Source organism: Leucoraja erinacea, chromosome 33, assembly GCF_028641065.1.
Source record: "Leucoraja erinacea ecotype New England chromosome 33, Leri_hhj_1, whole genome shotgun sequence".
Taxonomy (NCBI): Eukaryota; Metazoa; Chordata; class Chondrichthyes; order Rajiformes; family Rajidae; genus Leucoraja; species Leucoraja erinaceus.
In genome coordinates this window covers 8993-21918 of record NC_073409.1, presented here as the reverse complement: position 1 = coordinate 21918, position 12926 = coordinate 8993, and the positions used below count along the sequence as shown (strand labels likewise).

The 12926-nt window shown below is 45.6% G+C and overlaps 1 protein-coding gene across 1 annotated transcript in view; it reads left to right on the top strand.

The window, feature by feature from the left end:
- Window positions 1-5150, top strand: part of LOC129712507 (calcium-binding mitochondrial carrier protein SCaMC-2-A-like) — a 30928-nt gene extending 25778 nt beyond the window's left edge. The window contains exons 7-8 of the mRNA XM_055660973.1: window positions 862-1012; window positions 2004-5150. Of these exons, the coding sequence (XP_055516948.1) occupies window positions 862-1012; window positions 2004-2188 (336 nt within the window). The 3' untranslated portion in view covers window positions 2189-5150. The remainder of the gene's footprint in view (window positions 1-861; window positions 1013-2003) is intronic.
- The last annotated feature ends 7776 nt before the right edge of the window (window positions 5151-12926 follow it).

Genomic DNA, 12926 nt, shown 5'->3' with positions numbered 1-12926 from the left:
TGTGAAAGACAGGCAAAGTGCACAGATGATCTTTTGTCAAGGAACTTTGGTCTGATCCCTCAACTCAAACAAGTAAGCAGGAATTGTTCTGTACTGACACAGCTCCAAGATGCTCTTAACCAGCACAACCAGTTAACCAAAGGAGCAGGCCAAAGTCTGAAGAAGGGTCTTGACCTGGAACATCACCTATCCATGTTCTCCAGAGATACTACCTGACCTGTTGAGTTACTCCAGCACTTTGTGTCCTTTTAGGACAAAGTCTTCCTAAGCTCAAGTTTATTTTTGTCACATGTACTGAGGTACAGTGAGAAGCTTTGTTTTGTATATGATACAAACAGATCAGATCACACATTACAAGAATACAACCAAACTCAAGTAGAATAGATAGAGCGACTGGGGAAGATACAGGGGCAGGATATAGTTCTCAGCATCAGTTCCATCAAAGTCCAAAGTCTGCGATGTAGTAGAGGTGAATTGGGCAATACCCTACATTATTGAAGGAATGTTCAGAAGTCTGATGATGAGGGGAAGAAGCTGTTCCTGAGTGTGCGATTGTTCCCGCGTGCGATTGTTCCCGAGTGCGATTGTTCCCGCGTGTGTGTTTATGCTTCTGTATCTTCTGCCAGACAGGAGCAAGGAGGAGGAGGAAGAATGACCCGGGTGAGCCAAGTCTTGGGAAATATAATTATCTCACATACCTAACATTCTACTCTGCTAAACTGCTACTGAAAGCCATTTGGCCCATTCTCACAGACCATGCATCATTTATGAACTGACATGTTTGTTTTGAGTTGTCACCACTTTCTATCCTGTTATGCATATTACTCATTGTTTGTGTATTTTCTTCTCATTTGATTACAGAGTTCAAAGAAAGCCTATTGCCAGAAATATGGGCATAGCCCAAATGACCCTGGTATGTTCATCCATCTTGGCTGCGGCACCATCTCCAGCACCTGCGGACTGCTGGGCAGCTATCCCCTGGCACTTCTCAGGACCAAGATGCAAGCACATGGTAAGCTGTTTCACCTCAGTTCAAGATTCCTTCATTAAACACACCAAATAATATGGTGATCTGCTTACTGAACAAACCCCCTGGGAATCTGTGTAATTGACAGACTGAAGCTAACTTATCAGTCAGCCTCTAAAGTATACGTTATTGGCAGGAGCAAAGCATTAAGGAATAGTTTGGTGCATTGATTTGGAGGCAGAGGAAACATGGCAGCCATGGGTTACATGAAGTCCCAAGATGCAGTTTTTGGTGTCAAACACTCCTTTGATATTAACCAAAACAGCGGGAGGAACTCAGCGGGGCAGACAATATTTGTGGAGTGAATGGACAGCTGAATGAGCCTTGAGAACCAGAAACAAGAGTCTGAAAAAGGGTCCCAATCCAAAAGGTCACCTGTCTATTCCCTCAACAGATGCTGCCTGACCACTGTTTTGCTCAAGTTTTTCCAAGTTTTGTTAAACACCTTTGACCAGAATGGTGTATATTTCTGAGCAATCGCAGCATCCTGAGTGCAACAGAACAGGAAGATCTCCGATTTAACCTTGTGTTCTAATTTTACTGACTTCCTGTCCAATCAATCGTTTCAGCCCGAAGGCCCAATATCCCATGAGAATGTCAGGAACAATGATTTGCTTGGGAATCTGGAAGATTGATTGAGAAACATGGAAACCTGACCAGCCAGTGCCAGATGGTTGCCTTCTTACCAACCTGGTTGCCTTCTTACCAACCTGGTTGGTTGCCAGTTGCCTCACATCTCGCAGCAGATTGGTCCTGGATTCCTTAGAGATAATTGATCATTCCCACCTTCAGATGTGAGTTTGGGGACCATGTTTCACATAGAATTACCCACACCCCTTGAATGATTGCCCTAATACCTGGTTACATTCTGGGTTAAGCTTTTACCTGTCCACACCAAGATCGTGCTTTGAAACTGTACTTGCCAATGGGTTAAGTTGTTCCAATGTGTAATGCACAGGATGTTTTCTTTCTATAGCTGTTGTCTCAGACAAGACACAGGCAAGCATGGTTCAACATATCATCACCATCATGGAAGAGCAAGGCTTGAGAGGGTTTTATCGAGGATTCACACCCAACTGCATGAAAGTTGTCCCGGCCGTGAGCATCAGCTTCGTTGTCTATGAGCAGATGAGGAATCTTCTTGGTCTCACCTACAATTAATCAGCAGAAAATGTCTCAAAATGTAACTAATTCTTCCGATATTTCTCTTCGATCCTGACCTGGAAAATGGGAGAAGAAGTTGAATAATGGAAGGAAACAAAAGCCATGTTGAGGAGCTGGAAGTTCTACCTCAGTCCAGATTCAGGCAGTCAGAAACCACTTCATCAGCTGTCACATCATCTCAGTCTCTATATACCAAAGATTATTCAACCAGTAATCACACCCAGTCTATGCATCAGAGGTCAGCTCAATAGTTAACTCATTAGGACCATCAAAATCTATGAGAAAGCAGAGCAAACTAAACAGCTAGTCAATTAAAAGTTAGTTATTCGCCATTTCATATCGAACTAAACAACCAACAAGACAGCCAACTCATCATCAGTTTGCCAACCAAACTTTAGCAGGCCTGTTAAGTAGAAATTCGAAGGCCAGCAAACTATCAGGTTACCAGTAGCAGCAAGCAGTGAAAGATACAGAGTCCAAAGGTCAAGTTATCAACAGTTTAAGGGTCAACAAACCAATATGAATATTAGATAACTAAATAACAATCAAACCCCAGTTAACTATCAGAGAATCAGTTACCTAACTGGATATCAACATATGGCCAGCTGACCAAATAACATAAAAAATAACCAAGTAACCAACCAGCTAATCAATCAACAGAAGACTAGTTAATTATGGCCAGCAAATCAACTAGCCAACCTACCAACCATCTAGGTGTAGGAAGGTCAGCTATCCATCAAAATACCAGAAAATAACCTGGTATCGGAAAGCTACTAATGTGAGCAAATAACTTAATAATAACCAACCAATGGAATGTCAGTCAATCATTAGGACATTAAACAATTTGAATCCCAATAAGCCAACTATCTGGAGTCTATTGAACCAATAACATGACCATTGCTCCTTAGATAACTAATTAACCAATTAATGGAAGGCATGTTATCCAACTAACCTAAGGAGAGCCAAAGAAGATTAGCTGAACAACCAAGTTAAAGATAGCTAACCAGCCAACATAGCAGCAGCTAACCTGCCAACATAGATGATAACAAACCAACATGTCAGCCAAACCATAATCAGTCGAGCAGCTAATCAAGTTAGAAAGTAATCGGTATTACTCCAGCTAAGTAAGGAACATGGCAACAAACCAAGTGGGCATATGAACGAGCCTATCACACTAACAAGCAGGCCAGTTAATAGTAGGGCCAACTAATCAAACATCGGAAGACTTGATCATCAGTTGCTAATTGAGGTCAAATTACCCATCAGAAACTCTATGATCTAACTACCAAAGGACAGGCGAAGCAACAATGACAGTTAAATAACCTTGGGGGCTTACATTCACTGATTCTTAAAGACAACAAGACATCTCACTAGTATACTCTATTTGTTATATTGGGACTGTATGTGGAAGTTTGACAGCAGCTCGATTAATCATCTGGTCATGTTAAATATGTGATTTCAATGGAAACGGGGATCCTGAGGATGTTGCCAGGACTGGGGGTTGTTCTCTGTGGAACAGAGGAGGCTGAGGGAAGGCGAGCTGAAGAGAATAAAGTTATGAGTGAAATAAATAGAGAGGCTAGGGGTGAAACATTGTGGCATAGATTTGGAGTAATTGGGAAACAGATTAAAGGAGATATTGAAGAAAACTTTTTTCAGGCAAGGATGCTGCATCTGTAGCTCACTGCTGGAAGGGTGGGAGTGAGAGAGACCCTTGCTGCATTTAAACAAAATAGCAAAACTCCGATATCTGCTATCAGATCAATCAGAAATCCTGATGGTTCAAGCATCTTTGATCTTCCTATTTGCTGGGACTGAGATCTTTTATTCCCATCCTACTCACTGGGGCATAGATCCTGCACTTCCATTTAAGTCTTGTGCTCTCTTTACATATACCAGGTTCACTGTAAAGCCAGCTGTCTGCTAATCCAGCACCTCTGTTTCCCCAAGTGTGCCCTGTTAGTGGAGTTTTACTGCACCTGGAGTAATTCACTGCAGGGTTATGGAACTTGTGCCAGAAAAGGATTTAGGTTTGGTAGCTACTTTTTACATGAGTATAGGCTAGATAGCCTCTTTCTGTATCATAAATGTTTTGTGATCCTAAATGTGTGAAATATTTTAATTCTTCGAAACGAAATAAAGACATTGAATGTAAAAAAGCATCAAACTCCCACTATACTGGTATTTACTTTCTGTAGCATTCTCTCCATCCACAATCACATTTATCTTTCCATCATAAATATTAATATTGTTTTGAATAGGGACAGGTTTGGATGTTAGGGGAAGATACTTAATTGGGACAATGTCATTTGGCAGAAGCAAGAGAAGGTGGATTGGGATGAGTAGTTATTGGCTACATCCACAGATGACATGTTGGACTAGTTTAAAACACAAAATGCAGGATCAGGATGTTACAGGATAAGTCCCCAGGGCCTGATCAGATCTGTCCCACGTCATTGATGGAGGCGAGAGGAGATTGCGGAGGCCTTGATGTGGACGGGGAAGTAAGAAGAATCCAGGGAATTATAGAGAGGTGAAGCCTCGGGTCAGTGGTAGGGAAACTACTGAATGAGAATTCTTCAAGATAGGGTTTATTTTGACTGGAATAAAATTGACTAATTAGGGATAGCCAGCCCAGCTTTGTAGGCAGCCTGTCATGTCTTACTAATATGGTTGACTTTTCGAGGAGATGATAAAGGAGGTTGATGAAGGTAGGGAGGTGGTTGTTGTCTATATGGATGTTCATAAGGCTGTGATAAGGCCTCTCATGGTAGGCTGGTCTGGAAGATTAAGATGTATGATGACTTGGTCATATGGATTCAGAACTGGATTATTCATTGAAGACAGAGGTTTGTGGTAGAAGGAAGATATTCCGGCTGGAGGTCTGTGACCAGTGGGGTTCGACAGGGATCTGTGCTGCGACATCTGCTATTTGTGATAAGTTTAGTTATTTGTCATGTGTACCGTTTTGGTGAATGCTGACCACAGAGGAAAAGCAATACATGATTACAATCGAGCCATGCAGATATATTAAAAAAGGAACTAACATTTTGTGCAAGGTAAAGTCCAATAAAGTCCGATTAAAGATAATCCAAGGGTCTCCAATGAGGTACATAGTACTCAGGACTCCTCTCTAGTTTTTGAGGATGATTCAGTTGTCTGATAACAGCTGGGAAGAAACTGTCCTTGAAGTGTGTTGGAAGTGGATGAAAAAGTGGGATAACTGAGAGCAAGTGTGAATGGGTGATCAATGGTTAGTATAGGCTCGATGGGCTGAAGAGTCTGTTTCTATGCTGTATCTCTAAACTAAACTAAACTTTTCAACTTAATGACATTCTAGAGCAGGGCAACTCAAACTGCACACGCTACTCCAGTTATCTCACTACACTCTCAGATCTACCTTATCTACACAATTGTCCAACTCAGCTCGATTCTGTGACAAATACAATTTCAATTTTGTTTTAAGTAATGATTCCTTGAATGTGTTCCATTGTTTGTTTCTGAAGTTTCACACAGGATAGCTGACATTTAATTCTGTGAATTAGTCCATCGGGCAGTGTTCAGCATGGTACACCATGTGTATTACAGGACAAGGACTGTATGCCACACCTCTTCTCCTTGTCTGACACTTGTCTCCTCTTCACCTCTAGCCTATGTCACTACTCCCCTATCTGCTAATCAGCCCCCAACTTGAATCCAGCTTTGTCCTGCTCCCATCTCTTTCCAGCTTTTTCCCAACTCCATCAGTCTGAAGAAAGGTCGTGATCTGAAACATCTGTCCATTCCTTTGCAGTCAGGCAGATGGCGCCGGACACACTGAGTACCTCCAGCAATGTTTCTGACCTAGTTATTCCTTGGTTAAAGTTATCTGAGGGAAAGTGGATTTACTAGTCATGGCAGTGAGGGGGATAGTGATGGATGTTCCAGTCACAGCCTCATGGACACGTCCAGTTTTGGGCCCCGTATCTGAGGAAGGATGTGCCGGCTCTGGAGAGGGTCCAGAGGAGGTTTACAAGGATTGACCTATGATACCTGACACAAGGTCAAACGTTACCTGGAGGACAAGAACTCGGACCAAAGGGAGAAATTCCCCGTGACCCGTGGTGACAGCAGGCAATGGCGGAGGCTGAGGAATGGCCTTAATGGCGCTCTCTCCCCTCCTCTCCCTATCTCCCCTCCTCTCTCCTCCCCCCTCTCTCTCTACCCTCTCTCTCTCCCTCCCCCTCTCTCCCCCCTCCCTCCTCCCTCCTCTCTCTCTCCTCCTTTTAATAAATTATTAGTTTTTAATAAACAAACTGGAGGCTGATATTCTCTGCTGTGTGCGGGCTAGAGGGGGGAGGGGAATGGCAGTGGGTGAGGGGGGAGAGGGAGGTCAGGAGGGGGAAGGGCTGTGGTGAGGAGGGAGGTCAGGAGGGGGAAAGGCTGTGGGTGAGGGGGGAGAGGGAGGTCAGGAGGGGGATGGGCTGTGGGTGAGGGGGGGGGAACTGCGGGTACCTGATGACCACCACACCCGTGTGTCCAGGTGCACCTGATGACCACCACACCCGTGTGACCAGGTGCAGTTCCCTAAAGCTCACGTTAGGGAACGAGCAGCAGCTGCTTGACCTCAGGACCATCCTGGACACAGAACCTCTTGGACAGGACGTAGAGAGAGGTCGTCACGTGGATGCCCAGCAAGAGAGAAGGTGGTTCCTCGAGGTAGGGAATGAGACGGTGCTGTGACACTCAAGAATGGAGGGTGATGAGGGGAAGTATCGGGGCCAGAATAGGCAGCGAGGAAGGCAGCTGCTTAAACCAGAGACAGACACAAAAAGCTGGAGTAACTCAGTGGGTCAGGCAGCATTTCTGGAGTAAACGACCAGGTGATGTTTTGGGCGAAGACCCTTCTGAGGAAGCTTGGGGCATGGATAGGAACATTGTACCTGGTTCAGGGAGGAGCAGGGCTGTCAGATCAATGTTCTGGGGTACAGCAGCTTCAGGAGAGACGGGTGAGGGAAAAGGAATGGAGTGGGGGGGGGGGGGGGGTTGCATTGTTGGTTAAGGAGGATGCCACGGCTTTGTTCAGAGGTGGCATTACAGACGGTTTGTCTACAGAGGCTATACGTGTGGAGCTGAGGAACAAGAAAGGGACAATCACCTTGTTGGGGGTGTACTACAGACTTCCAACAGGAATTAGAGCAGATATGCCAGGAGATTGCAGGTGAAAGGTTGTTGTAGATGGGGATGTCGATGTTCCCAATATTGACTGGGATAGTTATCGTGTGAATGGTTGTTGTAGATGGGGATCCCAATGTTGACTGGGATAGTCATCGTGTGAATGGTTGTTGTAGATGGTGATCCCAATATTGACTGTGAATGTCATCGTATGAATGTTGTAGATGGGGTGAAAATTGTCGAATGTGTTCAGGAGAGTTTTCTCCAGCAGTCTCACATGTGAGAGGCTGGTCAGAGATCGCATATAGCTCTATAGCTTTGGCAGATGTACAAAGGACAATCTCAAGAGATTGTATAAAGGGTAGCCAGAGAGAGTCAAGTCAAGGGAATTTATTGTCACAGATGGGACAATGAAATTCTTGCTTGCTGCAGCACGACAGAGTATTTTAGGCATAAATACAGATCAGATCAGTGTGACCATATACCATACAATATATATATACACATATAACTACACAGATAAAGTGCAATAGGCTGTTATAGTTCAGAGTTTGTTTGAGGTTGAGTTTAATAGCCTGATAGCTGTGGGGAAGTAGCTATTCCTGAACCTGGATGTTGCAGATTTCAGGCTCCTGAACCTTCTACCTGAAGGCAGCGGAGAGATGAGTGTGTGGCCAGTATGGTGTGGGTCCTTGATGGTGCTGGCAACCTTTTTGAGGCAGCGCCTGCGATAGATAGATCCCCTCGAGAGTGGGACCTCTCAGGGATCAAAGCGCTCACCTCTGTGTGGAGCCACAGGAGATGGACAAGATTTTACCATAGACGGATGAACTTGGGGCAGTCAATGGAAGTGTCTTGAGAGCTGACAGTGTTACAGTCAAAGAAGTACTGTAGGTACTATCGCGTATGAAGGTAGAACCATCTCGAGCCGGATCGGATATATCCGAGGACATTGTGGGGAAGTAAAGAGGAGCTAGAATACAAAAAGGATCCAAGGAGATTTACGAGAATGATCCCAGGAATCAGTGGGTTAACATGATGAGTGTTTGACGGCACTGGGCCTGTACTCGCTGGAGTTTAGAAGGATGAGGGGGGACCTTACTGAAATGTACAGAATAGTGAAAAGCCTGGATAGAGTGGATGTGGAGAGGATGTTTCCACTAGTGGGAGAGTCTAGGACCAGACGGCACAACCTCAGAATTAAAGGACGTTCCTTTAGGAAGGAGATGAGGAGGAATCTCTTTAGTCAGAGGGTGGTGAATCTGTGGGATTCTTTGCCACAGACGGCGGTGGAGGCCACAAGTCAGTGGATATATTTAAGGCAGAGATAGATAGATTCTTGATTAGTGCGGGTGTCAGTGGTTATGGGGAGAAGGCAGGAGAATGGGGTTAGGAGGGAGAGATAGATCAGCCATGATTGAATGGCGGAGTAGACTTGATGGGCCGAATGGCCTGAATCTGCTCCTATCACATGAACACAGAACTTAAACAGAACACACGATGATAATGGATACCTGATCATCACAGTGGCAGACGGGGCAGAGTTGCAGCAAAGGCCAATAGATACGGGCAATGCACAAAGTCCTGCCTAGAGTAGGGGTATCAAGAAGCAGAGGACATGGGTTTAAGCTGAGGGGGTGAGGGGGAGACAGGCAGGGGGTGGGTGATGGGGGTAGATTTAAAGTTTCATTCATTCAAGGTGGGGAACAGATTTATCAGGAACCTGACGGGTAACTTTTCCACACAGAGGGTGGTGGGTGTATGGAACGAGCTGCCAAAGGAGGTAGTTGAGGCTGGGATTATCCAAACGTTTAAGAAACAGTTAGACAGGTACTTGGATAGGACAGGTTTGGAGCGATATGGACCAAATGCGGGCAGGTGGTGCTAGTGTAGATGGGGCATGTTGGGCAGTGTAAGGCAGTTTGGGCTGAAGGAAGGGCCTGTTTCCGCTCTGTATCACTCTGTGACTAGTGCAGGGTCCAGTAGAGGTTTACGAGTGATTCACTGGGTGATTGGGTTAATGTACGAGGAGCGTTCGAAGGCTCTGGGCCTGTAGTCATGGAGTTTAGAAAGATTAGGGTGGATCTCACTGAAACCTACAGAATAATGAAAGGCCTGGAAAGGGTGGATTTGGAGAACTCGTCAATTTAAACAGGAGGGGGGTTAAGGTGCATTTACAGAGCAACAGATCATAATGTTTTCACAAAAGACAAACACAGAGTGCTGGAGTAACTCAGTGGGTCAGGCAGCATCTGTGGAGAACATGGATAGGTGACGTTTCACAGAGTGCTGGAGTAACTCAGCGGGTCAGGCAGCATCTCTGGAGAGAAGGAATGGCAAAGTTTCGGGTCGAGACCCTTCTTCAGACTGAAAGTCACGGGAAAGGGAAAAGAGAGATGTAGACAATGGATGTAGAGAGATAAAGAACACATGAAAATGAAGGGAACAGGCCATTGTTAGCTGTTTGTTGGGTGTGACGGGTGAGGGAGAGATGGTGAGAGAGGGAATGCCGGGGTTACTTGATGTTAAAGAAATCAAGATTCATACCACTGGGCTGTAAGTTGCCCAAGCAAAATACGAGATGCTGTCCCTCCAGTTTGTGCTGGACCTCACTCTGACAGTGGAGGAGACCGAGGACAGAACGGTCAGTGTGGGAATGGGAAGGAGAATGAAAGTGTCCAGCAACTGGGAGATCAGGCAGGTTCAGGTGGGCTGAGTGAAGGTGTTCCGTGAAACGATCGGCCAGTCTACGTTTGGTCTCACCGATGTATAAGAGTCCACATTTTGTTGCTTCATCTTTCGAGGATTTAGACGGCCATAGAATGGAGAGGATGTTTTTGTTGGAGCTTTGGTAGGCTGACTGGTGTTTTATAGAAACATAGAACATAGGTGCAGGAGTAGGCCATTCGGCCCTTCGAGCCTGTACCGCCATTCAATATGATCATGGCTGATCATCCGACTCAGTATCCTGTACCTACCTTCTCTCCATACCCCCTGATCCCTTTAGCCACAAGGGCCACATCTAACTCCCTCTTAAATATCGCCCATGATATTATATTTATATATATATTAGAAGCTTTAAGCATGTTTAGTCACATGCTGCTGGCAGATGGTTTAATGAACAAATACACTTTTGTGTCTCTTTATTGAACGACTCTAAAGGCATTGTTAAAGTTTATAGAGCCAATCCAAAGCAAGTACATGATGAATGGTGTGTGAATAATTGGCCTACTCCTGCACCTTTATTCTTCTATGTTTCTAAACAGCAAATGTAAACTTTCTTTGTTAACAATAAATGGTGCAGAGAAAGGGGAGTGTTACTCTTTGAAGTTCAGAATGGTTGTAACCAAGCACGGAAACAGGCCCTTCAGCCCAACTTGCCCCATGCCCACCAACATGTCCCATCTACACTAGTCACAGAGTTACGGAAACAGGCCCTTCAGCCCAACTTGCCCACACCGGCCAACATGTCCCCTTTACAGAAGTCGCACCTGCCCGTGTTTGGCCCATATCGCTCCAAACCTGTCCTATCCATGTATCTGTCCAAGTGTTGTGATAGTCCCAGCCTCAACTACCTCCTTGGGCAGCTCGTTCTATACACCCACCACCCTCTGTGTGGAAATGTTTCCCCTTAGGTTAACATTCTCAATGTGAACAATTTGTGAACCAGCGAGTGTGGAATAAAAAATGGAATCATGGATAGAAAAATAACAAAAAATGGGTTGGCACGGTGGTGCAGCGGTAGAGTTGCTGCCTCACAGCGCCGGAGACCCGGGTGCTGTCTGTACAGAGTTTGCACGTTCTCCCCGTGGGTTTTCTCTACGGGTGCTCCGGTCTCCTCCCACACTTCAAAGACGTGCAGGTTTGTAGGTTAATTGCTTATGGTAATTCGGTAATTGTAACACTGTCCCTAGTGTACAGGGCGATCACTGGTCTGTACGGACTCTGGCTGAAGGGCCTGTTTCCGTGCTGTATCTCTAAACTAAACTAAAAAGATGTTTCCACTAGTGGGAGAGTCTAGGACCAGAGGGCACAGCCTCAGAATTAAAGGGCATTCCTTTAGGAAGGAGTTGAGGAGGAATTTATTTTGCCAGAGGGTGGTGAATCTGTGGGATTCATTGCCACAGACGACGGTGGCAGAGATAGAGAGATTCTTGATTAGTGCGGGTGTTGGGGGTTATGGGCAGGAGAATAGGGTTGGGAGGGAGAGATAGATCACCTGTGATTGAATGGTAGTGTAGGCTCGATGGGCCGAATGGCCTAATTCTGATTCTGTGTGCTATGGTCGTCTCTGACTTAAGGAAATGCAAGTAGCCACTTTGGGCAATTATTGTCCAGCAGACAACTACTGCCCCAGGTGGATATCATGATGTGTGCAACAAACATTGATCGGCCACAGGTGGATGTGATTATTGGCTTGTTGAAGCTGTTTAGAAAATTGGCAGTTGTATAAAAGGGGTAGTTGTGGGAGTGTCTGAGTGCAGTTGTCCTGGGCTGTGGATGGGAGCAGTGGTCCCGAGCTGTGGATGGGAGCAGTGGTCCCGAGCTGTGGATGGGAGCAGTGGTCCCGAGCTGTGGATGGGAGCAGTGGTCCCGAGCTGTGGATGGGAGCAGTGGTCCCGAGCTGTGGATGGGAGCAGTGGTCCCGAGCTGTGGATGGGAGCAGTGGTCCCGAGCTGTGGATGGGAGCAGTGGTCCCGAGCTGTGGATGGGAGCAGTGGTCAGGGCAGAGACGGGGAGTCTCCCCTTGTGTCTGTTGTGGATCTACATCTCCATGGCATGCGGTAGGTAAGAACATTACAGCTTTCTACTGAATTGTGTTTGCTTCTTTGATTAATTCTGCTGAGTTTTCCTTTTCATTGTTGATATTTGAGGTGTCCAGGGGTTTTAGTGATTATTTTTTTCTGCTGCAACTGGAATTGTGTTGTTTCTGTGCTGTATCTCAGAACTAAACGGATGTTTCTACTAGTGGGAGAGTCTCGCACCAGAGGGCACAGTGTCAGAATAAAAGTATATAACTTTACTAAAGTGATGATACCCTAACCTTATCACAATTGAATTTGGCTGATGTAAATGTAGAAACAAAGACCTGTAGATGGTAGTTTAAACTAAATATAGACACGTTGCTGGAGTAACTCAGTGGGTCAGGCAACATCTCTGGAGAAACAAGAGATTTTGGGATGGAATAGAAGAAAGGTTCTTACCCAAAGTATTACCCATCCTTTTCCTCCCGAGATGGTGCCTGACCTGCTAAGTTTCTCCAGCACTCTTATCATGGTGTCCTCTATCTCCCACAGCTCTGCTCTTATTCCCCATCCCCCTACTCGTAACAAGGACTGAATCCCCCATGTCCTCGCCTATCACCTTACCAGCTGTCACATACAACAGATAATCCTCTGACATTTTTGCCACCTCCAACGGGATCCCACCACTGGCCTCATCTTCCCATTCTCCAATTTCAGTGGTTTCTCCCTCTTTCCCAGCCTGTCTCTGCCTCTTCCTTTCTTGATCCTGATCCCAACATCAGTCTGAAGAAGGATCTTAACCTGAAGCGTCGCCTATTCCTTCTCTCCATAGATAC